This window comes from Amblyomma americanum, chromosome 4, assembly GCF_052857255.1.
Source record: "Amblyomma americanum isolate KBUSLIRL-KWMA chromosome 4, ASM5285725v1, whole genome shotgun sequence".
Taxonomy (NCBI): domain Eukaryota; kingdom Metazoa; phylum Arthropoda; class Arachnida; order Ixodida; family Ixodidae; genus Amblyomma; species Amblyomma americanum.
Genome location: NC_135500.1, coordinates 213,412,185 through 213,438,368, shown reverse-complemented (window position 1 = coordinate 213,438,368; position 26,184 = coordinate 213,412,185). Strand labels below are relative to the sequence as shown.

Sequence of the window (26,184 nt, the reverse complement as noted above, 5' to 3'; positions counted from 1 at the left end):
AACAAAAAACTCGAAAAGCTGCAGTCCTCGTATCGATTCGGGGCGCCAAATCGCCGTCCCGCCTACGCACACGTGCCAACGCACCGTCTACTCGGGAGCTTTTGAAAAGGTGAGTTCCTCGCCGCGTCGTCACCAGTTTAACGCGGCGCTCACGACTGGAAAGTGCTGCTGTGTCCTCACCGGCGGCCGAGATTGCGGCTCCAGCACGGAAGCTGAATATGAAGCCTCTGCATCGGACTCGCGGTCGAACGGTGGGATTTATCGCATGTTCTCGCTCTTTTTGTTTACTTCCTCGCGTTGTCGAGCGCCTCGACAAGCTTTGTTGATACGGGGCTGAGGTCTTCGCGAGACAAAATGAAGGGCTTTTGACTTCTTTCATTACTTTTCTACACATGCGACAAATCGTAGAAGGAGGGAGGAGTTTTCAATTTACTCCACTCTAGCCCGCGTGGAAGTCATTTAAAAGTTCCATCGACGATGCATGTGATGGACGACAGTGAAAACTGTGCCGACCTACTTCTATTTCTCTTTTTTTTTTCTCTCCTAACGCTGACGTTGCGGCGTTTTAGACGCATTTTTATATAGCGACGCAACCCGAATACAAATCATTAACGGCGCTCCCGTCCGGCAGAATGTAGGTCACGCACGCTACGGCTATTGGGCCGAACCCCGGAGCCCACGGTGCGCGCGACTCCTACGCAAGACCCGGGACACTCGTATACGACGCCGTCGTGAACATAGCGTCTATCGCCTCAGTGTAATTACTCGAGGCAAATTTCGCTTGCATGTGGTATGAGCGAATCACCGGTGGAGCGCGTTTACACGTCTCCAGAACTTAGGTAAGCCTGAAGCGCCTTCTTTTTTTCTTGATTTTAGTATGCGCGGCTGCTCTTAATCACAGCGGCGACAGTTATGTTCGTCGGTTACCTGATATGTCCACGGTCGTTAACGGAACTATTACTGCAGACCCAGTCATCTATTTGGAATTGCGTGTGGCGTACAGATAAGTGGTCAGTGTAGAAATTGTTATATTATTAGGAAAGGTGCATTGTTTGTTCCGCATGTGTCACGAAATTCATCTAATCACTTAATTACCAGCTTGCTACGCAGTATGTAGCCATGGGGCTTTTCTTGCATGCAATCATTTTTACACCTATCAAGCATGATATGTGTAACGTTGAGAGACCGGAAGCTGGCAGAGTGGGTGAGGGAACAAAAGCGGGTTAATGACATCCTAGTGGAAATCAAGAGGAAGAAATGGGCTTGGGCAGGGCATGCAATGCGAAGGCAAGATAACCGCTGGTCCTTAAGGGCAATGGAGTGGATTCCAAGAGAAGGCAAGCGTAGCAGGGGGCTTAAGGAGTTTGCAGGCTTAGGGTGGGCGCAGCTGGAAAAGGACAGGGTTAATTGGAGAGACACGGGAGAGGTCTTTGCCCTGCAGTGGGTGCAGTCAGGCTTATGATGATAATGATGTTGAATCAAGCATTCCGACATAAAGTTAGGTGAGACGCGTTGAACGTTTATTGCAGTAATAAAACGTTATCGTAACAGGATCACTAAACTCTATTTCCGTCTTGGTTCTCTAAATCACCCTTCAAATCGGTTATTGCATTTTTTTTTTGCCGTTTTTACCCTATGGCATAGTGCTGGTGTTTTGTCCGCAATTTCTCTGTAATTCTGAATATGAACCTTCAGTTCCCACACTCGATCTATAAGAAAACACGGAGCTTTCAACTTTCCTCTGCAACTCTACTGTAGTCACGACATCAGTCTTTAATGACAAGTTTAAACAAGCTAAACAAGTGCCTTCGGCTGGAGTTTCGTTCATTCATTGGATGCTGAACATTTAGGAAGGATTGCACAGTTTGTCAAGGAATCAGTCCGCAGAAGTTTTAGTTGTTTTATTCTGTCATGCCTAGTATAGTATAGTAGCACGGTTGAACAAGACACACATTTTGAAATAGTGTCGTAGATATACAGACAGCGTGATAGGCTCCTAAAAAAAATGCATTTCTTACACAGATACAATATGCAGGCACAAAACGTGTATCCGATGCATATATGCTGTCTTAGTTTCCAAAACACCTCGCCGCCATTACACTTAAACCTCGTTAATAAAGTTCATGAGACGCCCAAAAATTCCCGTTATAACCACTGTTTCATTCTGGTCATCACACGACCGTATTCACAAAAATCGCTCACCAGGAAGGCTGCATTCACAACCAGTGACACGTAGAGGATAAGCTTTCATATACCTTTTTTGATCAAGTCGCACAGCGAAATGAAAATGCAGTAAATAAACGCTCACTTATTTATTCTATACAGTGCAGAAATTGGCTATGCAGATCACATCACCAAATGAATGGACGAAGAACAACCTGCAAAATAACGAGTCTTTCCGCGTGAAATGTGTACCGAATCACGCTAGGCATCTTTCGAATGTGGGCGCGTCACGTGCAACAGATCCGAAAGAGCCATGAATTAATTCTCCTTTCACTGGGGGGCGGATTTTCACCAAGTGCCGCAACGAATTTAGAGGAATCTGAAATTTAAAAAAAAATCCATGGAAGCAACTGTTCTTTAAAAAAATATGTAGAATAAGACTCGAACAAACTGAAATTATAGCTCAGAGCGCTTCTACAATGCATGCGAACAGACGCACGTTTCCTATATATGCTGCCAGCGTCGAGCTGGGACTACCGCGAATCTCCATGAATTTCTAAGCCGCAATATATTGAAGAGCTTTTATGCAACTCAGCAGAGTTACGTAGGGCTGCCACTAATATACCACCGAATGTCGGCACGTGTCCATTAATGTTATTACTATATTAATGTTATTACTTTAAGTATGCTGGACTAGCGCTGCAAAATCGATGTTCTTTTATTTCTTTTCGGCTTCAGGAGAAAACTGCTCGCTATATTCGTTGTTCCCTAATTTCGCTCGGAAATTTGGCCGGTTTCGATGTAAACCTCAAATAACCATTTTTTGTTTGTCATTATATACGAAATGATGGATATAACAACAAAGTTGAAACAATGCTCATCTGCTTTGTGAATTGGTTGTTCAAGGTGTGCAGCTACAAATCGTTAGAAAATTTATTAAATTTTAGTTCGTTGCCCGACTGCTATTTCGATAGTGCTCCAAGTAATGCGTGAGTAAATTTTCAGTCGTATAAAACAAAGTATGCCGCCACATTAGGGGCACAGAAATGGGGAAACGGTGTTAATGTTTGCGGCCACAACAGTCTAAATTTTAGCGGCGATCCCTGAACATGCACACGCTCAAGGAAAGGTGCACGACTAACTTTCGTCTGTGTAGCGCGGTCTAAATATTGCGTTTTTATTTGTTAGTCATTTATTACAAAGTCCTCTTTGAATGCGTTAGCACCAGAACGACGCCCATTATCGTAAGATGAGTCCGGCTTTGGCGTGTGAAGCCTCGATTGGAAGGAGGCAAAGCGAAGAGAGGGAAATCCCCCTCCGCATTTTCAGTGGGAGGGTGGAGGGGGTACGGCGTGTCACACGGTGATTGATCGAATTGATCACGCCCCCTCTCGCACGGCTTGAAGCCGTCAGCGGCACAGGCTGCTTCGCACGGGGGGTACACTAATGCTAACGCATACTCTGCCGCATGAACCGTATTGATCGCCTGCGCATTTTTTTTTTAGTGATCCACAGTGCAGGGAGTCTTTTGCGAAGTTTGGTGTTCGTGTATAACGGTGAAAATTATATCCCCCCCCCCCTCCACCCAACGCACAAACTTTTTCCGGCCAGAAGAAGATGATGATGACGCAGTTTTATGGCGCAAGAGCATCAAGTTTGCGATTACCTACACTATTACATAACAGCTACCGGCAGATTTCCTTGCTAATTGTACCCAAAATTTCCGCATTTAAAAGATCTTTTAGGATTTTTGTGCATTCAATTCTCTTAAATTCTCTTCCGTTATTTTGATTTTCTTTCCTCTTTAATTATTCTGATCCTATATCTCCCAAGGCAAAGCCATTAGCTTGGCACCAGTTTACCCTTTTCTTTGGGCTCTCCTCACTAAACCCTGGCGAATCCCCCGTCGTAGGTATGTGTCATGTCACTAATGCAACAACAACAACAAGAGCATCTTTGGCCAAAGAGCGCCATGACACAAAATCTATTCATCTACTCATGGAGGTTCCAAAGAATTATTTCCAGATCATTTCACCCTAAAGAACCCAAGCACCAGGTCAGGGGTAAGCTTGTACCCATTGTATCACCGGTGGGTACCCGGCGGCACTGGGTATCGAACCCCGCACCTTCCGCATGAAAGTCGGATGCTCAAATTACTAGGCCACCGCTGCGGTGTCTGGCCTGAAGAGGTGAAAAAGTGATCCTCATACAGCTAATCATGCACTAACATTCAGCTTTTCCCGGAAAATGCACAAATCATTGCTCCGAGCTACACCACGTGTTTAGTTAATGGTTACTTTAGTCAATTTCTCATGAAGGCTACAGCTTAAATTTGTGTGACTACTCCATTTAACAGCATTTGCAACCTAATATGCATGTTTCTTTTTCTGTCACAGGTTACAACAACAATACAGGAAGGGCTTTTGAAAAACAGCCTTTTTTGTATCATAGGTTGCGCTGATATTTATTTGATTATTTGACAGGCGCATACATTTGACATGTCGCACGTCCGTACTTGCAATGAAAAAAAAAATAATCCATATGCTTAATCTTATCCTGAAAATCTATCGTCACTTCAATTCCTGCGTCAGATTCTACTTCTTGAATATAGCGAGTTGTTAACGACTGTCGCGCTGTATGTGTACTGTGGTAAAAAATGCTTTTAGACGACATTCCCACCGTAGTCCAACCTACAAGCCATGCTGTCACCTCCTTTGCTACTCCCTTGGCAGCATGCATATGTCTAAGACAGAATGAGGTTAGTTTAATTCTCCAATTAGAGAACCCAAGAGGCAGCGCTCGCGGATTGCATCTCACGTACGAGGTGCTCAAGCGTTGCACAATATGTCGTGTGAGTACGTGGTTACTAAAGCCTCGTTCTTCGACGCCTTACTCGGAGACACTGCTGCGATAGCCGTCTACCCAGAGATTAGCCCGTAGTCAACGGATATACAACACGTGGTATAGCGGCGCGTAACGGTGAGCCGCATCGCCACCCGAACAGAACCACGTACACCACGTGTGCGTTCGTTTGGTTCGCAGCATGAACGAGCATGCGTCGCTGTACGAGTACTGGCGTAGGCTGCTCATGGAGGAGCAACAGAACGAGGAGCGCAACCACTGGCTCATGCGCAAGCTGGACGAGATCGAGCAACGCACCAGCCTGCTCAGCGAGCGCTCCGAGAGGCTGCGCCAGCTTCGGGTGAGAGCAGCCAACGGGCACACGCGCACTTCTCGCTGCGCATATCCTCGTTTGCATGGCGCGCGGCCTTTTCTTGCTTCCGCCTTTCCCTCTCGTTCAAGTGGATGCGGAGAGGGGACTCGACCAAACTAAGGTGGCTCTCCTTTACTTTTTTTTTTTTCTAAGGGACAGCAATGCGTGGTTGATTACATTTGATTTGCTTTGACTGAGTTTTGTAGATTTTTACTTATCAAGTCTACGCTTTAAGCTATGAGGCCAACCATGCAATAGACGACTCTCGATTATTTGCTGAGCAAGGCAAGAAAAGATAAGACTGCAAGATGAGGTAGGCAGTCCTGTGCAGCGAGGCGGGAGCTCGGCGCTGAAAACGCTTAAACGTGTGCATATGTTTCGTGGTGAGTTTCCGCCATACAACTACAACATATAACTTACCGAATTCCATTGCTTGTCAGGCTCTGTTGTCATTATTCGCCTAATTTAGGCGGTGCGTAGCTAAATTTGATTTATTCAGTCCTCAAGTTTAACCACACTTTCCTAAAGAGTGCTTCTCCGCAAGCAGTGTCAAGCTGTGGCGAAGCCAGTACATTATTAATATACGTATACATTTGCTAGCGCGTACTATTTTGGAACTGCGCAGTGTACGGTTGATTCGGCATCAACCACTAATACTAAACGCTTCACAAGATGGGACTCGTGGCTGGCAACCTAGCGGCACCATTTTCAGATTGTGTGCAGGTATTGCGAGAGCATAATATTACTTCGCAGCGAGAGCAAATGAGCACACCAACATCAAAAAGTCATTTTATTTATTTATTTCCACACAAAGGTCACGTTGCTGTTACGTAAGGAGGAGGGGAATGTATAGCAAGACTAACTAAACAACAATTAAAAAGCTGGCGCAGAAAGAAAAGAAGTTCGTTGAATGACGTTTGACGATGGCACACGTTACACGACGACACATGGCCTTTTGCAGACATTAGGCTACGTGAGCGGCTGTAAAATACTAGTCTCGTTAGGCAAGGTGGTTGTGGTTTGAGGGACGGGAAGTGGGTACCGAGACGAGCCAACTAGATTGACTTATCGTCATCACGCAACCGGCCCGGGCGTGTCTGGGCTAACCTTTCTAGGGTAATGATAATATTGAGTCCGCCGGAGAGCTCGGCGAATTCTCTACAAGCTTGGTTTTGCCCTTTTTAGCCTTACTAACGGCTGCTACTCGGAAAGTGCCAGGCAGCCCTCGCAGCATTACAACAACAAAAAAGAAAACTAAAAAAATTGTAAGTTCCATAAAATTGAGGCTCAAGGCAGTATAATCGTGACAGTATTTTCGTCCCCCCGAAACCGCCCCCACCTGTCTTCTTCTCTTCGGGTGCCCAACTTTTTCTTTCCCGACTTTGAAGCTTTCAGTTTCGGTGCACTAGTACTAAATGCATGGTGGTTTGCTGCTGCAAACGTTCTTCACAGGGAGTGCGTAAGTGTACGACGTAGAGTTCAGGAATTCCTTTTTTTTTTTTTGCTGAAGTATGGACCTTTTTGAACGCAGGACACGTCCTTGTTCTCTATTTTATTCTATACACTGACCTCAAGACATTTCGTTGTATTCCGCGCCTCTCCGCTTCCTAAACATAGATGCGCTCGGCACAATATACTCAATGTCTGCAATAAGCGGCCTTCGACAGGCCTTCACGTACTGCCTCAGCGCTAGCGCAGTGGTTGTCAGATTATGAAGCAAGTGAAGACACGCATCTCTGGTTAAGCCAAAATCGAGCGTTCGACCTCTGGCTTTGATGGCCGGCGCTTCTATGGCTGTGAAACAAGCCCACCAAAGGCAGTGGCGTTCACAGGACAGTCAAAGAGAGAGAGAGAGAGAGAATTTCCTTGAACGTTCCACTTCCGGGTCGAGGAATTAAGTATAGAAGAGTTGATGCTGGAGTTCGGGGCGATATGATGGTTGCCCACACGTTTCGTCGATGTGGGCCACCATGGGCGCTCATGCATGGCGTCGGGCGGTGTGCAGCTGGTAAGTGGCCTAGCTGTCCCAGGAAAAGGGTAGGCTGCGGGTAAAGCAGTGCGGTGACTGAGTGGCCTGCGGCCTCGGCTGATATGCATATGTACTACCAGAGTGCGCGCCACACAGTGCTGGTGGCCTGAATGGTTAAGCATGTGGTAGCTGTACAGGTCGCTCGTGCAGGGGATTAGTTTGCACTAGTCGGATGGAACTAGGTTCGTGGCGTGGGAGGGGTGGGCTTCAGTGCGCATACACTGGGCGTTAAAGCTAACTTAAGCGACTGTTTGGAAAAGAAACAAAACATTCAGGTTGCAGGAATTAAACTGAAAAAGAAACCCTCTCTCTTTTGCATAAACAGACTAGCGTATAAATAAATGTTCTACTCGATGGTTAAATAATTACTTTTTTAGAATTTAGTTTCAATTATGTTAGCTAAAATTATTCATTTGTTTTATATACTTTTAACTGGTCGACGTCATGCGAATAGCTAGAGTTAGGCAATTTCAGTTCACTTATTGGAATACACCTGAAAATTTTTCAGTGCTACTCGACATTTCTCAGCCTAATTATATTGAGCCCCAATGTAGTTTGTTTGCTCTGAAATCTTACGTAAAAAACGAGCGGTAAGTGGCATTAAAAGGTGACAAATACACGCTTGCTTATCTACTTTTACATTGGTAAAAATAATAAATCATTGTGAAGTTACGCACAAAACTTTTCCGGAGGTCTGTTCAGAATAACATTTATTGGTAAATAAAGCTAAACCTTCGTTTGCAGACTAAACAGTATGCATCCTACCAGATCGATCGATTAGGCGTTCAGATACGAATTAGTAATTGACAGTGTCCCGCGTATTGATTCACAAATTTTGCTGTACCAGTTCGTTTCTTGAGACCTTCCGAAGCTAAGCAGTACGGTTGGTATGCTAAGTCGCAATCGACACATTTTTCCTACTTTTGTTAAAATACTTTTGTATAATGCCTTGTTTGCCTCGCACATTAATTATGGTCATTTAGTATGGGGTACAACGACACAATCAAATCTTAATAATATATTAATCATGCAGAAAAGGGCTCCACGTATTATTGCCAAAGTATCCTTTACGGAACACACTGAACCACTCTTCGAGAAGTATAATATAAGAAAGATTCACGACATTTACACATACAGACTTCTGCGAGATTTTTACTATAGCAGCAGGAAACATAATTTTACGTTAGTGAAAATCGCGAACCTGCATCAGAATGTACCTGCCTACACTACACGCCGCACAGAAATATGGAATGTTTCGAGATACAGAACTAATTATAGCAAACAGATGCTTGAGAATAATTTACCAAGGTTGTTGAATTCCCTAATTGAAATGGGTATCGACATTCTAAGCATGAACCCGTCAAACTTTAAAGCCTTCATGCGTTCCTATACTGCATAAAATGTAATATATTTTTGTCTTTATTATTTCTTTAATACCTCTGTCTCTCCTTCATACATATTTGTGAATGTTTCTATGTTTTGTTTTGGGCTTTCTTTATTCACTTCTTGTGTTCTGATGAGCTGACTGCCACCGCTGCTCTGCCAAGTGTACACCAGGATGCAGGACCGGTCAAGCCTCCAGGAGGCTTTTTGCCTGCCATCCTCGACATTATATCTGTATGGTGTAATGTTGGAATAAATATTTGAAATTTGAAATTTGAAATTGTTGCTAACCTAGATGTATACTTGCATTACGCGGACATAGCGAAGGCTTTTTGCTGTTAGGATTGTCGCCATTGGAGAGGAAATGTATCTTAATTAATTTTGTTTCTGAAGAAATAGATTTGACCTTTGGCATTGAGAATGCAATCATTTTTTTACATTGGTATACACACTGTTTGCAACATGCAGGAGAACTTCTCGGAGCTGATTAGAGAACGCTACCTAAGTCCCGAGGAAATGAGCTACAGATACGATTACAACCAGCCTTCAAAGGTAGTATCGAAAACGCATATGCATCTCTGTGGTTCAAAAATTGCCTCCTTTATATACACGCCCCTATCAATTTTCTTTCCGTTTCTCATATTTTTTTAGTGATATGTAGCTGAGTGCACTGTGTAGCAACAGAACATACAGTGCTGCAAAAGCTACGAAGATTGTTATGCGCGGTGAAACTTCCGTTCAAGCGCAGATATATTTAATAGAGACTTTTGTAATAGGGTGACGCTATCGGTTAGGGGCATAGAGGAATAGCGAGGGGCCACTGCGCAGTAGCAGTACAATAACGCCCCTCCCTGTGGTTACTGAACGGCGCCTGCGCAATGAGCCCCCCTCCCCCCCCCCCTATTCCCTTATGCCCGTAAGCGAAAGCGTCACCTTATTATAAATGTCCGTAATACTGATGGTCCCTTTGAAATATTACTTTGCTTTCACGTGCTTTTGGAAATCTATAAGTCAGCTTCTCCGCAAGACTTGTTTTCCAACTAAAAGTTCTCGGGCACTTTCTGGGAATGTTCACGTTTATCCGGCACCAAAAGACTCTTTATGGCTCAGAAAATTGAACTTAAAAATTTTTTCCGCCACTCAGTTCAAATTCATGACGTCTACACCGAGAAGCACTGGTTGGCACCATTTTGAAGTGAATTTCTGCGTAGAATAGCCTCTGATATCCGCAACAGAAATCCGGTGTCGACGCGCCACGGCCGGTATCGAGGGGAGCGCGCGTAAAGCGCACGCCGCCGCCGCTACTCGAGCCCGGCCGTGGACGCACTAAGTTTATTTGCGAAATCTACCGGTGATGGCGGCATCTGTATTTAGTTTTCTGGTCGTTTCAAAAGCTTCGTTTTCGGCGAGAGTGGCATCTTTGTCCTTCGGATGACAAACTTCAATTCGTCCTCAGTGCCCCTTTAATCTGCATGAACTACGAATAATATAGTAATAAAATATAGAAAAGAACCTGCTGTTCCATTCTCCGACCATCATGGTGCTGTTGTTGCAGGCCGGCGAGTACAGTCCTCCCGAGTACATCCCAGACCCGATCCTGTTCGGACTTTCAACGCCACCCTGGGTGCCTCGTGGAGGTCCTATCCTGCCCTCTCGCTCCGAGACGCCCGAACACTGGAGGCCTCCCCCTTCCCCAAAGACGCACCCTTCCTCAAAGGTGCCACCGGCGCACCGGGCTCCGTCGCCGCACCCGGTGTCGAAGGAGCGACGCGGCAGTCCCGATAGGCGACCGCGGTACCCGTCCGGCGAGACAAGCCAGCCGTGGCACAACCACTTCGCCAAGAACAGCTCTTCACTGCTCGAGCCATCTGTGTACTGGCTTCCGGACAGCAGCGAGTTCTACCGCACCACCAGCGCGCTAGATCGACAGCCTTCGCGGGCGGTGGTCACGGATGCCGAGGACGCCGAGCCGCCCGCCGCCACGAGCGCCACCCCCCACCAGCAGCCACAGCAGCAGCAGCCCTCCCGCATGAGCCAGTTCTCGGACTACATCCCCAGCAACGAGTCGCCGCCCGCAGCGAGGAGGCGCGTGGCACCGTCAGCCATGGCTCCGGACCTCGGAGGTGTCTTCATCAACCACACGACCGACGTGCTCCTCTCGGATGCCGCGGCGACGGGCAAGAAGCAGCAGCAGCAGCAGCGAGAAGAGGCGAAGAAGGCCGTGGCAGACAGCGACACGAGCGGCGACAGTTTCCACCAGGGGGACACGGACGAAGGGAGGAACGAACCAAGGCCCATACCCACACTACGCCTCAGGAGGGCTAGTAGGAGTCACGGAGGCGCGGCGAGTCGCCCCAGCAAGGAAGCCCGCGGGGACGCGGGGCCACCGCTGAAGAAGCAAGGCTCGTTCAAGCAGTCCAGGAAGGAAGGCGGCCGGGAACCGACTCCCGCGTCGCGCGGAGCTCCGCCTCCAGCTCCGAGGAACGCGACGACCAGGCATCCGGCAGGCACCGCGGAGCCCAAGTCGAACAGCTCTTCCAAGGCTAAGGAGGCGCACGAAGAGCGGTCGGCCAGGAGGGCGAGGTATCAGGCGGAAACCGCGGGCCACGGGCAACCCGATCGGAACGAGGCTAAACTGTACGATGCGTCGGAGAGGAGTGAGGCCGGTAAGGACAGCGAGTGGTCGGTGTCTTGCGGCGACCAGCAGTTCAGCGACGGCAAGCAGGACACGTCGAAAGAAGATCCGCAGGATGTAGGACAGCGGCAGGACGGCCAGAGGGGACAGGACTCGATGCTCCAACTGCCCGCGGACAAGCGGAATCCTTCCCGGGACAGCCGTTCGGGAGCGGACAGGCTCATGAGGAGTGGCAGCGAGGGGCAGTTACTGGAACAGGACACGACCGAGCACCGGAACGAAAGGAGAAGCGTGCCTGCGGAGCTGGTGGAGTCACGCCACCTGGCCGGCCACTCGCAGCAGATGGCTCTTCCCGATGGCGAGAAGTGCGCCGACAAACGGGAAGCGGCCCATCAGTCGATGCCCGCCCAGCAGGCCGCAGGGACTTCGGAAAAACCGAGGAGCAAGTCTCACAAACAGTCGAGGAACCTGAGTAGTTCTAGCAGCAGCTCCAGCAGCAAGAGCTCGACCTCTGACAACCCTAAAGAGGCGCAAGGCGGTACGTGAATTTTCTGACACCTATATGCGCATTGTAATCAAGCACAGACGCTTTTCAGTGCAGTGAGGGAGCTTGTACTTCCATTTTAGATGGTAAACATGTCTTCTTTAGGGAAAGTAGCGTTACAACGAAACGCAGAGACCTCGAAATTGTGCACCTTTAGCTGATGGGAGAGAGAGAGAAGAGGGGGCTAGAAGCCGTCAAGTATCGAATGAGACTTACAGAAAAGGCGATTATAGAGGCGTAATGGGCAGGGCCTTATTATGGATATAAGGTATTCAGCTGTTTAACAATTCATACTGTATACAACTGCTGTTTACTACGAGATTTTATTTTTACTTATTTGTTTTGGATACTGCCAGTCTCTGTAGGGCGTTTGATATCAGGGATAGAATACAGTGACCTACAATATTCTTAAATGTAAACTACAGAGCACTAATATCTGTATTGCACGAAAGGGCGAAAAAAAAAGGGAAATTTGTATTCGAGATAAGCGAGCATATATATATGCTTGCATCGTCAGCTATGTCAGACTTACTTGTGGTTGTCAATATAAGATATGAGGCGTGATAGTAATTCCCAGGGGGAGTACGCAAATAGGAAGGACATGGTCAGACATCCCTTTAATGATGTAAGTCTGTTTCTGGTGCAGGGGAAAATTATCGCTGGGAAATATAAGATCAAGTAAGGTTTTCGTTGTATCTTGTGCACGTTGGACATGACAATGTTTGACGAAGGTTAAAGTTCAACATTAAATCCACGACCACATAAGTTTCAGGCGATGAGAGGTGCATGTTAGTGCAATTCATTTCAAGAAGATTAAAATCACCCATGAGTATTACTCGAGAATTGCTATTGCCAATGTGGCGTAGCATGAACTCTTAAATAACAGTTATGCACTCGTGCCCTGATGAAGGGCTTCGATAAACACAACCTACGACAAACTGAGCACCATTGGTTTCTAGCTTATAAAATATGGCCTTAGCCCCTATACATCTGGCAGGATGACGAAAGAAAAAGTGCTGTTAATAGCAACACTACGTCTCCGCCGCATGTCTGGCGATCTTTACGTGTTACTGAATAGTTTGGAGAGGTGATTGAATCGTTCGAAATGTCTGTTGACAGCCACCCTCTAATAGCCAGTTTTAAAGGCGATCAGTTTTGTTGAGGATACTTCTGGCATTATGTTTAGTATGATTACATTTTTCATTGTGCCCTGTGACGGGTGCTTTGCGACTGGGGCCTGCTTAGGTCGTCGTTTTTTTTATTTAATAGAGCTATGTCGTTACTTTCATCGTCCCATACAAATATGCGGCTGTTGATGTAAAGTTCATCAAATGCCAGCGACACCGTTTCACGTTTGCCGCGGTGTGGCTTAAATTTTTCCCGCAACTTTTTGCGCAGTTCTCGTATTTTTGGTGAAAAATAATCGCCATCAGAGGAGTCTGTTTCCTTTATCTTGTAACAGTTTTTAGTATTGCGTATTTTTGTCTTGTATCACGGAGTTTAAAAATGGCCGGCAGTGTTTTACCGGGCCCTGGTTTGGTCTACCTATAAACGATGAATTCGTTCGATAGCAACCGGTTCTAAATCTAAGGTGTCTTGTATTTCTTTCTTGACGTGGTGTTGATGACGTCACGACTCTCTCAGTATCATTCATAAATCTCGGGAGGTTCTCATAGTTCTACTGGCGCAGTGGTGCATTTTAAATGGTGACTTAATCGCCGGTTAAAATCGCGACGACCTTCAAGCTACTCCTAACCCGCCGCGGTGGCTCAGTGGTTAGGGCGCTCGACTACTGATCCGGAGTTCCCGGGTTTGAACCCGACCGCGGCGGCTGCGTTTTTATGGAGGAAAAACGCTAAGGCGCCCGTGTGCTGTGCGATGTCAGTGCACGTTAAAGATCCCCAGGTGGTCGAAATTATTCCGGAGCCCTCCACTACGGCACCTCTTCTTCCTTTCTTCGTTCACTCCCTCATTTATCCCTTCTCTTACGGCGCGGTTGAGGTGTCCAACGATATATGAGACAGATACTGCGCCATTTCCTTTCCCCAAAAACCAATTATTATTCAAGCTACTCCGCAGCGCACAACTCCAAGTGGGGGGCGCATGATGAAGTCATCGAAGATATCGGTACATTTCCAACGCATAAACTCCTGCTCTGAAGGGGAAATAAACCAACGCCACAGAAGGCAAATCCCGCCGAACGTTGTTTGGCAGCGTCCATCAAGGTATAGCAGGGTGTGACTGACGACAGCGGTAATTTAATATCATACCTTCTGTGAGGTCACACTGAACTTCCCCGCACTCCTTTTGTGCTTTGAGGAGAAATGCAAACTTCAATCCTTGATTACGTCAATATTTTAATTGATAGTGCAAAAACACTGGGCATGCTTCATCTACAGCCTATATAGATTTTTATCCTTGAATATCGCAAAATTATCAAAAACTGTTGCGGTTGCCCTTTAAGTGATGTGCCCCGGCAGGTAGCTGTTTCAAACACAGCCACCAGTGGGGCTTGTGAGACTCGGGTTGCTCTTCCCGATCTCCCGCAAGGCTCGTGCACAGCGCCACAGTGGACAGGTTGCCACGTGCCATGGTGTGGAAGCTGGGATGACGTCACAAGGTCACGCGACCTCTCTCGACCAATCGGGGAATCTCATGACAGAGACTCCGGAAATTTCTTGTGAGAGGACAATCTAAATGCTATCGCATTAAAAGAAGAATAATTGTGAATCAAGAAATTTGTACGGCTCTCTATCCTAAACTCGTTATGAATGTGCAAGTAACGGGATGGGGGTAGCTGTTTGGGCGAGTTGGTATACCATGACGAAAAAATGCAGCGCTCGAAACAGAAGACAAAACGAAGGATACAAAAGACTGTACTTGCGTTGAATAAATATCAGTTGAAAGTTAGCGCATGCGCTGTCCTCCTCGTTGTGTCCTGTGTTTCGAGCGCTACATTTTTTCTATCGAGGAAGAGGAGCAAGAGTTATGGAAAAAGTGCGCTCTCATTGCATCCTGCAATCAACGGGTATCTGTACAATCACCTGCTAATCGGTGAATAATAGGATCATAGTAATAGAAAGCATACATTTCTGAATTAGTCTGCTTGAAGTGTCGTTTTATTGTTAATGCAGAGATCATTTATGGACTACTGGCAGTATTATGGCTTTCTTTCCAAACGCAGGCAAAGATAAAAGCCGCTCCCACGACAACAGCGAGGACAGCTTTTTCGACAAGGACATATTGCCTCAAGGTACGGCTTTTGGCACGCATGCACTGTCGCGTTTGAGAATTGGTGAGGCAGACACGTGGTTTCTATTATTTGAGGGGCTACAGAGAGGCAGACAAGGAGTACCCCCTCCTTCATCTGGAAGATTAAAAGGGTATATGCAGAGACATGTTATAACAGCAGTACCCAATAAGTGAAAAAACCCGGTTGAGACTTTTTAAAGTGTACGTGGGACGACTAATCAATCTTACCTTCAAACCTTGCACTTCGAGCACGACAAATACAGGTAGAAAACACTCCGTGTGGTTCTAACACAAAGAGGCGCTGAGGACTGTCTCGCACATGCGCGGTCCTCTGAAAGAGAGAACGTAACGCCTCTTCGCAAAGAGGCGGTAAACTTCGAAAGCGCTGCCATTTATTAAAAGAGTAAGAAAACAATGAACGGCTCAGTCTTGCCACAGCCGGAAGCAGTGTCAAGCATGCAATGTCAAGATATGGCAGTCGTTGCACTCATCCATGCTGTGTTTATAACTATATTATTGTTGTTTTTTTCCTTGCCACTTCAAAACAACGCCTCGCGCTCCACGAGCAGCATTGGAGATCTTCGATTTCCAATGCGACAGATGTTCGGAAGCGACGTCTGCAGCTGCCACTGACAAGCGCAGTTGCTTCTCGCGCTTGTGTATTGCGTATTTATGCTAAAACCCCATATCCCCCTTTTTTTTTATAGCGCTCACTGGTGCTGTTGTTATCTTCGATCTCGGGGTCTTGAAGTAGACGCTTCGATTTGAGATTCGAGATCCTTAATTTTATATTTTCTATATTTTATAAATCTCGACGGCTATGTCTGGGCGAGATTCAGGTCGGTGAGTTGCGACTCTGGAGACTCCGTAGGAGCCCAGTTAAATCGTTCTTAAAATAAAGTATTCGTTCTTAAAATTTGGAGGTAGATGATTTTTTTTTGTTTTTTTGCGGCGTGAATTTGTTTATAACCACAGAAGGAGTAGCCAGTTTATGATAAGGATGCCAACAATTCCATTCCGCACGTCTGTATTACAAGGTAAGTTAAAGTATGCTGAAAACAGGAGGTGTGACAGGATAGTGCAGGGGATTGACATTTGTGGGCTAGCGGTGGAAATACGTAGCATCCATTTCCGACTCTGTCATGCTGTCATGTGGCTTGGGCCGAATACATTTATAACAGAAGCTTCCGCGCACACCGTTCGATCATGTGTCATGTGGCACTCGCGGTAATACAGAACGTACTATGTCCGCCGCTGTGTGCGAGGGTGGCGCTGGTGAGCAATCTCAAGGTTCGGCTACACTGCAGCAGAAGAAGATTGTACAGCCGTCATCGTAGCTCAGTTGGTTGAGCACCAGGAGCTAAATTCAGAGTTCGTGGGTTCTGACTCCACCGGCGGCGTGTGGTTGTTTTTGTTATTCTGCTATCTTGTATCTTTAAATAATCACCCCATCAATCTCCCATTTCTCAACACCACAAATTAAAAAGAACTTCCCGTACACTTCATCGTTTCGTGGACTAGTTGGCTGCTGGGCTAGTTGGTTGCCAGACGCAATAAAATCATTCTAGTGCCAAGATGTAGAACACACAAGAAAGAAGACACCACGGGCGGACAACACGGACAACAAGCGCGTGCTGTCTTTTTTCTTGTGTGTTCTACATCTTGGCACTAGAATGATTTTATTATGACTGTTAGCTTCCGTCATGCATATGCTACAGTCAAGTTGAAGGCTAGCTTGCGAAAAGGATTCGAACCGACGGCATATGCGCCTTCAGTTTTACGCGATCCTAGACAGTTACTGCGTCATTTCCTTTCCTCAAAAACAAATTTTCTTAATAAAATTATGACGCAACCATTCATCTTACATCGTTGCGAATAGTGTCATATGATTGCTCGTTGAATATCACATACCTCTCTTAGGTTGGAGTCCCGTTCCAGACTGGTATTCGAACCGAGTGTCCGAGTGTTTCACTCGGGCCTTTGTGGATTGAGCGTTCGTGGAATGAGCGTTCGGATGCGCGTCTTGGTTTAATTTCTCAGCGCGCAACTGTGTCGAACGTTCACGATGACCCACGAATGCTTTCGCCTTCAGAGCACGTAAGCAGTCTTAAAGGGACCGTGAAATGATGTATATGGCCATATTATATTGCAACAGACCAGTAGAGGTTGTCTTTGTGGTTGTTCGAGTCAAACTCTACACTTTAGAAATTATGTTTTAAAGATCGCTGCTAGCTGTAGCTCGCAACCGATTAAGGTGACAGTTAATCTTCTCCTCTGCCCTCCTTGATGGGAACGGCAGTTAGCAGTACGAAGAGTACTTCAGGTCGTCGTCCGGCGACACGTTGCCGGTTGGGGCAGAAATTCCAACTTCTCAAAGCAAAACTTAATTATTAAAGACGGGATGGAAATACAAGGTGATGATGACAAGGCAGTTAAAGAAATGGCTGAAAAAAAAAAGGCTGTTAAAAACGGCCGAGCTTGAGGCTCGGCGCGCTCGTCCCAAGTCGTCGTTTTCCGCGGGTTTTAACCCCTTCGATAATTGGGCGGAGCTTGAGTAATCTAGCTCTCGTCCAATTTAGACCAATAGCAAAGCAATTGCATCGTATGTACTAGTGGGCGGAGCCCAGGGCCCGCCCCGGGCATGATCGCTCCTAGTAGCAGGTGCGCGCGTCCACTAGCCCGATGACGTCAGTGGGCAGTCTGGGCATCTTGGCAGTCTTGTTTCAGTCAATGTTGATTCGCGTGTGAAGCTTGCACAGTGGGCCATGTGCGAAAGAAGGGCGAGGGCGTCCGTGCATCGACTCCATTTGACGAACTTTGTTCTTTCTGATGCACATTTGAGCAGAGACCACTGCCTACCAGTTCCTCCTCGGCAATGTCAAGCCCACTGCCCCTGAGAAGCCGTCGGCGGTGGACCACCCATCGGAAAGCAGTACAGACATTGAAAACGAAATGGCAGCTGCAGTTATGACCAACCAGTCCAAGTAAGGCACGCTTTAGTCTATAGCTGTGCTACTATTTCGAAAAGCAGTTTTTCTTTTACCTACGGAAGGCACCATTCTAGTGCTCTTACTCTCGAAAACCCCGCCTCTTTTTTCTCGCGGACTATGCGCACAACAGAGGCTGATTGCCATGAAAAAGGTATCTATAAATTAACACCTAGCATCACGTTGTAAGGAAAGCAGTGGCAACATAATTTTGTTTTGTTTTGGCTTGTGCTGTACCTAAAGAATATAGGGACTACATACCACTCAGCAGCTCGCTTCCTGCTAGCGCGTACAATGTACATGTTCTCAATCGCTAGCATCAGGAATATTTTGTACATAGCAACGCATTCATATAGCACTTGTTTCTGCTTCTCATGGGACAGTGTACCTTAAATTGGGGCCAGGACCGTGAAACATTTTTTCCACACACACGGCTGCAGAATCAAGGAATAAATTATGCAAAAAGAAGAGAATAAAACAACAGTACATGGCGCAGCATCGTCGTGACTTCCCCTACCATACTTTTTCACTGCACCACCCAAGGTTTAAAAAGAGTGCCGAAGGACACGAGGAGAGCAAACCTGGCAGCAATGATAGCTCCCCTCCTGAGTATGACGTCACCTCTGTCAACATACAGTGAGTCTCTTACCAGCTGTCTTCACTCCAAATCTTCAACGCTGTAACAGTTCAGGGCTAACACTTTCGCCACGGTTCCGCAATGATTGCGTAACACGGTGCTTGGAAAGAAGCTTGCTTATTGAATACGAACTCGTCAAGCGAAGTGTTCGCCAGTGTATCATGAGACATTAGTCTCCTGGACCGCTAATTTATTCGTACGCTGCGAACACATTTGTGAGTATTCTGGGCATAGGGAGAGCTCATTTCACGTGCTAAACAGGTGTTTCTTTGCTAAGAAAGCGACACGGATACAATTCTTTTGCAGAGTCGAAGCATTTACGGGTTACTAATGTGAGGGACACGAGTGTAAAAGTGACGCGTTGGGATACAACGGACGTAACGTATAGGTCCAAGAACACGCAGTAGTGCAGGATCAATAAAACAAAGGCGATACTCTTAGGGCTTGTGTTTTTTTTTCCTGCATGACATTAATAAAAAAAGAGCAACAGAGTCGATGTTCAGCTGATCTTTACAATGCCGTGGTTTCGTAGTGTGACTATACTGCACATACGCTGGCTTGTTTGCTTAGCTTCGCGCTGTTTGGACAACGTGCTTTCAGCATTTCTCATTAGTCATACGGCGAAGACGGAGCACTCCTTGACCATTACCTCTTTCTTTCCTCTTAGGAACATCATCAGCGCAAAAGTCAAACATGACGTGCCTTCCCTCATTTCAAGGAAAGGTGAGAAGCTTTAACTCTTACCGCCGTACTAAACTGTTGCTGGAAAAAAAAAAAGACGTCGCAAGAAAACACGCGATGCGGGTTGCTATTCCTCCATTTCTATGGTGCACTTCTTTCTGGAACAGCACAGATGCCTGGGAGGTTTTGGCGTCAGCCAAGCAGAGAACTTGTTCATGCTAAAAAATATGGGATTATAATGCGATTCGGAAAAGGTGTGCTTAGAATATATCAATTAAGCCAGTTTTCTACATATGAAATTGAACCAAATCTTTGCCCCATCATGTAACTAACAGATGAAAGGCGCTGAAAACTGCTAGTACAGGCCTTCCAATAAGGGCGCCTTGGGCGTCGCCATATTGCTCGCTGGGCTGTTGTGTGCGGCAGCGGAACTGGTTTGCAACAGCCCAGGGAGGGGGCGTTTCGACATCCTCCTCGCCCGATGAAAAGGTGTTCCTCAGCCCCACGTAAAAAGTGGCGTTTAACAACGGCAATGAAAGAGTCAATAAAGAGATCAAGGCACTAAATCAGTGCAGAGCAACAGAAAAACACAGTAACGATAAAAGAAGCACAAATTAAAAAAGAAACCGTTGTCTCTGTCCTAGCTAAGCAGTGCAACATATCAATAAATGAAAATTCATTGATAACTTTTTTAAAAGTGATGGCAAGGAATAACACAGGCGTTTCTTGCCGGTCCAGCAACTTTGCAATATTCTGCATGTCTGGTACCGTAATATAAGCAATTAATTTTTCACGAATGTTCCAAAGTACTCGGGTTATGCATTGCCTTTCACTCCATATTTAAATCTAGCACTTAAACAGTATCGGTGTAGTTTGTGATCGCCAACAACGTGAGCACAGCGGAAAAAATCTGCAGTTGTTGCATTATAGTCGTCATTGTACACTCGGCGTGTGTATAGTTTTAGCATAACAAATTTTTGTGTGGGATAGAAAACGTAGTTACACCCTAGACAGATTTTCATCAGTTAATGTGCGTTTAGAAAAAAAAAACAATTATAAACCAATATTCTTGTTTATAAAAAAAAGTATCCGAGATGACAGATTACACCGATAATCGGGTCATATTTGTTAATAAGTCCACGTGACATTCCCAGGATATGTAAGCAGTAACTATCACACCCAGACATATGAAATGTTTAAAGCATCAACAGGACATGTGTTTAAAATAATGAATACATGGGGGAGTTACTGGCTTGTTTTTTGGCATTAAGATATAGCTGCTTTGGATAGTTACACGCGGATCACTTTTGTAGCCGAAAGTGTCATGACAATTGGATACAAGTTGATCGATGCCACTGTAAGAGAAATATATGCTGATGTCATCTTCGTGTACTGTACATATGGAATTATGATTTTTGTAACAATGACACTCATAAATAGCAGGAGGCCTAATTTGCTGCATTGTGGAAAACCACAAACAAGTGGCAAGACTCGTGATCGTGATCGATAGCTATTAATTCGAGCAACTTGTCGCCGATTGAATATGTCCGTAATAATTCTAGCCCATGACCACATATACCATAAATATCCAACGTATACTCGAAAGATCTTCAGCCAATACCGTTCAACTTTATTCAAAGGCATTCGCAAATGATCACAATCGAATTTCTCGGACCCGAGAGAAGGCCTCGAACAGTCTTTTTTTCCGAATACCTCTCAGAGGTATTCCTTAGCTTGACATGCAAAGCAACAGCGTCCCGTGGCGCTGTTTCCGATGGCCTAAGAAAATGTTTTGACGGATACAATTTAAGAACGAAGCATCAGCTGATTTTCTTGACACCGCGGCTTATCCCATTTAGCCATGGCTTATTGCCTTTCATCTACCACTCCCTGCGAAGTTACGTTAGCAGGTTTAATGGGATTAACCACGATGTCAAGAGAATCGGTGGACGCCTTTGGTCTTTGGAGCATTTGTCACTTCGTTCTTGAGTTGTATACGAGTGTGGAAGTCAGCCGAGCATTGCTTTCGCGCCTCCGCCATTGTTCAATCTGAATGGCGCACGGCGGCAGATGCACAACACAGTTCTGCGGCTTAGTGTATGCTTGCAACGTCACATTTGCGAAGCGGTGCAATCGCTGAGGGCCGGCTTGATGCCGGCTGTTGTGGGGTGTCAACGCTGAAGCCGAAACTTTGCTAAAAGCAGCGCTCTGGTTTGACGGAAAGAGTTGAAATCTTTGGAAGCTGTAGAATACGAGAACCGAACTTGACTTGCATGCTAATATCGAGGGCGAAATAAACGCCTAAATAAACCTGGCTTTCACTGCACAGTTAGATTTGACATAGCCATTCTACGTCTCTCTCTCTCTCTCTCCTTCCTCCCCCCCCCCCCCCTCTCTCTGTCTTGTTTCAGTTCTGGGCCTGGATATGTACTCGGAGCCCAAGATTCTGCAGAGTCAGAAGTGCGACGACGAAGACAGCTTCTTCGACTGACCTGAACACACCAGGAAAAGCTCAAGCTACACCACCATTTGCTTCCAGCTGTATACAGGAGTGGCCAGAAAAATGCAGAGTGCGGTAGCATTAGCCAGTGCACGAGCCTTCAAGCCGGCGCTTGCAAGCTGGCCTTGCATTCTTGCGCACTCAATCGCGTAGCCAGATATTTTTCCCTTCTTTTCTTTTCTGGTTTTGAAAGGAGGGGGAGGGGGAGAAAAGGGGTGAAGAGGAACGCTTTACTTTTATCTAGAGGAGAGAGGTACGATACACGCAACACGATTTAAGTGAGCCTCGCGTTCTTATGAACATAGACTCGCGTTAGGAACATTTGTTGTTTAAACATGCCACTTGCTTTTTCGTACGGGTTCACGCTATGTCCTTTCACTTGGTGCGTGTCTCTCATTCCGCCAAAACCACCTTCATATGAAAAGGCTCACATTTACATTCGCCTCAATACTCACCTACAAATGTAGGCAGTGCACCGCATGCACAGCAACGTTACAAAAAATATATTTTAGAAGATTAAAATATATAACACAAAGGAGGAGGAATTAAATTGCAAGAACATTTTCATCTAACCCCCAGACACACACGAAAAAAACGTTCCTTCTGGCTACGTTCTTTGCGTTTTCTATACTATTGCGTCCACGCCTGAATGAAGTACACGTCGCTGTGCGCCATGTTTGAGGGTACACAGAACTAGCAGCGCCTCGTTACTATTAGATACGTCATGTCAGTGGTCGTAAAGAGGGCGTATGGCCGAAGAAGCGCCGTGTTCGGCCTACGTTTCCAAGCTGTTTCGTCTGTTGCAGAGGTGGAGCGAACATGTTCGACCACTGTGCACCTCACAGGCCATGTTCGACCATTCTTAGTTTTTTTTTTTTTGCGCACCTCGTGTGGGAAAGTTAGGAGAAGCGGCCATTGTTATCGACGTTCAGTATTCTAGAGTCATGGACCGCAGAAATTTCCATGGACTGTATACGGCTTTAGCTAGACTGCGAGTAATCATCACTGTTAGAAAAACGAGTCAGAATTGTAGGCATAGGTTCGATCTCATTAAATGTGGAACGTCGCAGCCTGAAACCTTGTGATCCTGGTGAGAACTTGCAATGGGGTTGTGCATGAAATTATTTCCAAAGGATAAGAGTAAGAAGAAAGCAGAGGGAGAGGATAGCAATTATAAAATCATGTCTTGAAAATCTGTCTTTTTCTGCGTCGTTAACGACACTAATTGAGTAAGATCTGAAGGAAGCATACAAGCGCGAATTATTTAGACAGGCATGAACTAAAAAGAATAGGGGAAAGAAATGCATACCGTCTCGTCACTTTCGTAATGTCTTAGCGCCCGTCTGATCTTCCTGCCCTCCTGTTCACATGGGTCCAGAGAAAGTATCTTTATCTCACTGTGTTTTGGCTCTCAGAACATAATGTCACGTAATCATTTCAATATTTATAACCGTCATTTTTCGATTTCCACTCAGTTTTCATGTCCTGTTATGATATGAAACACATCAGAAATGTCCGTCTCTCACGCAATCGGACCAATGTACTTGGTAAGGAACCACGATAGAACAAAAAGTAACACATAGTGCGCGCTGCGAATACTTTTTCGACAGCCGACTCACACCTTTTGTCGTTAGGTTTTCGGTGAAAATAATGCGCGGCTGTTTTTCGAATAATGAAACCCATGTTACGTCGAAGGAAAAAATAAAGTTCACCAAAGTGTGTCTCAGACTGCACCGCCACTGCATTTACTGCGGAAAGCCTCACACGGTTCTGCGGCTTTCCGAAGTACCTGCAACCATAACGCAGGTAACGGTAACGCTTAGAGAGCATCCTCTCAGAAGCAGAAATGGTGTCGTCAGACTAATTGGCGCATAGCGAGAAAATCCGTTTCTGATTGACGTTAAACTCGTCGACTTCACATCAGATCAAAACCAGTCTTGCCGGCTTTGTCGCTGTAGTTAGTACTCCCCTATATTTTGTTCTCGTTTTTAGTGCCCTTCTCGTTTGCATAACATCTTGAAAAAAGAAAGAGCTATCCTAACATACGTGCCTTTGCACGCCTATACGGCTGAAAACATGCAAGAGGCGGCATTTTCAATAACAGTGCAGTGTCCAGGTTTCAGTGCGTTAATTTTTTTTTTAAAGTGTACAGGCACAAAATATACGAAGAGAGTTGTTTTGCCTCATAATATTTTTTTATGTTGCATTAAACTGAAAGTGTCCGTGAGCAGCATATGACTGAATCCCGCTGTTCGAGGCTTACTACTAAGAAAAGCATAAAAGTTTCGGGGGGGGGGGGGGGGGGGCGTGATACTCTGCAACTACATTTCTGGGTTTTGACGCATTGATATCAAGACAACCTTCGAGAGTGAAAAAAATGCGAAAGGGATTAGAGCGCACCTGTTAAAAGTCAGCGGTAACTAGGTTAGCCAGCGGTAACCCGGGTAGTCCTGTGTGAGATAATGGCCATCATTCGGTGATTGACAGAAGCGACACTTCCTGGGAAGTAGCCCAGATCAGGTCAGCATGAACGGAAAATCAGCTCGGAAGCTGTTTCAGAAATACACCGCTTTATTCGACAGGTTGGTGCACAGCATGGATGAGGTGGCCACTTGTGGTGCACTCCAGCAATGGAACTGGCTCCACAAGAGGACCACGTAAGGCGAGGGAGCGGAAGTGATCACATATGATCACATCGACCGAGGAGATGTACGGCAAAAGTGTAGGTGTAGTATTGCATTGCACACTGGCGATGTAATTTAATGATGACGGAGTGCAACAAGTGTGGGGACAAATCAAATTCATCTGCCGATCAGAAACCAAACCGCTGCAGTTGACACACAATAGAGGCCAAAGCTTCCCTCAGTATTCTGTTCCCGGTGATGTCAACAGACGGAAAGCAGAACCAGGGAACAATGTGCAGAAACCAACAGTTGCTAGCGCGATGACAGAACGCACTTACTATGCCCAACATACACAGACGCCGTTAAACGGAATCGAGCTGAACGCACGCGCTAATGTGAACAAAAGTATCCGGTGGTGAATCCTCCTCGACCCCACACCATTTTGTCTTGCGGCGCAAGATGTGCACCGGAAGCAACGGCATCGAATGGGCTGGCTAACCGTTACAGAACTGCGCCATAAAAGAGTCCTGAAGAATTTCGGGCCAGTACGCCTCGAGGCGTCTATACAGAAGAATGCGTGACTATCTGTTCTGGATACCTGTTGGAACTCGATGAAGGGTGTCGCCTTTCTTTGGAATGCAGCCTCCGCGTGGACGGCCGACATATTTGAGCCCACTCCACGCTTCCCCCACGCCGGTTGGACGCGCGAGGTCACTTCAATAACACTTCTGTTAGGCGAAGTTGGCGCATGGTGATACATATGAACCATGTGCGCAAAATATTCGACGAACCACATACACGAGAGAAACACAAGGACACGCGTCACAATTCTCTTCGGCCGCAAAACTGGCAAGATGCCGGGTTGCTGCGTGCCGGTGTGCACGGACCACTCAAGAAATGGCTCCAGGATATTTTCATTCCCAAGCTACCTTATAAAGGTACCCTAATAGAAGGCTGCTACGTACAGTGAAAACAAGTGCCAGCCTGCAAACTCTTCGCGTATTTGCAGGCAAGTAAATGTCAATATTTAAGTAGTACTGTTGTTTGGGCGAGTTGGTTTGCCTTTGAAAGGTTATTAAGAAGACGGGACACAAGAAAGAAACACACACGACATGTACAGCGCGCAACTTCTAACTAGTTTACTTTCGTAGAATGCAAATACATTTATATACCCGTGCTGGGCAATCACAAGATTAACAGACAAGGACACGACCTGATCATGTCACCGTGCCACCGCCAAGTGTGCCACTAGAGAGCATAACGTGGAAAATTGATGCAAGACCCTTCAATACCATAAGCAAAAAAGAAAAAGACAAAAGGAATGATGCATGAGGTTAACTATGAACGTAGCTTTAAAGGGGCTGCGAAACACCGCTTGAACGGATGCCGGTTACACTTCAGATGGATTCTTTATGTCGCACAGATGCTGACTCAAAAAGCATTACGAGAATCGATGCACAGGAACGGGAGTTATTCAAGAGGTGTCCTCGATTTGGCTACACTTTCTACACCGGTTCAAAAAAGTTCCGTGCAAG

At 46.1% G+C, this 26,184-nt stretch overlaps 1 protein-coding gene across 2 annotated transcripts; it reads left to right on the top strand.

Moving 5' to 3' along the window:
- Positions 1-116: 116 nt before the first annotated feature.
- On the top strand, positions 117-23,750 carry LOC144129282 (uncharacterized). Of its 2 annotated transcripts, XM_077663298.1 has the most exons (9): positions 117-251; positions 5,206-5,365; positions 9,258-9,341; positions 10,345-11,962; positions 15,153-15,221; positions 18,066-18,204; positions 18,751-18,843; positions 19,512-19,567; positions 21,937-23,750. In XM_077663298.1, exons 2-9 carry the CDS (start codon positions 5,207-5,209, stop codon positions 22,014-22,016), a joined length of 2,298 nt encoding a protein of 765 aa, XP_077519424.1. In that variant the 5' UTR covers positions 117-251; position 5,206; the 3' UTR covers positions 22,017-23,750. The 2 variants fall into 2 exon arrangements, with proteins under 2 accessions (XP_077519424.1, XP_077519425.1); XM_077663299.1 differs by lacking the exon at positions 18,751-18,843.
- Positions 23,751-26,184: the final 2,434 nt, after the last annotated feature.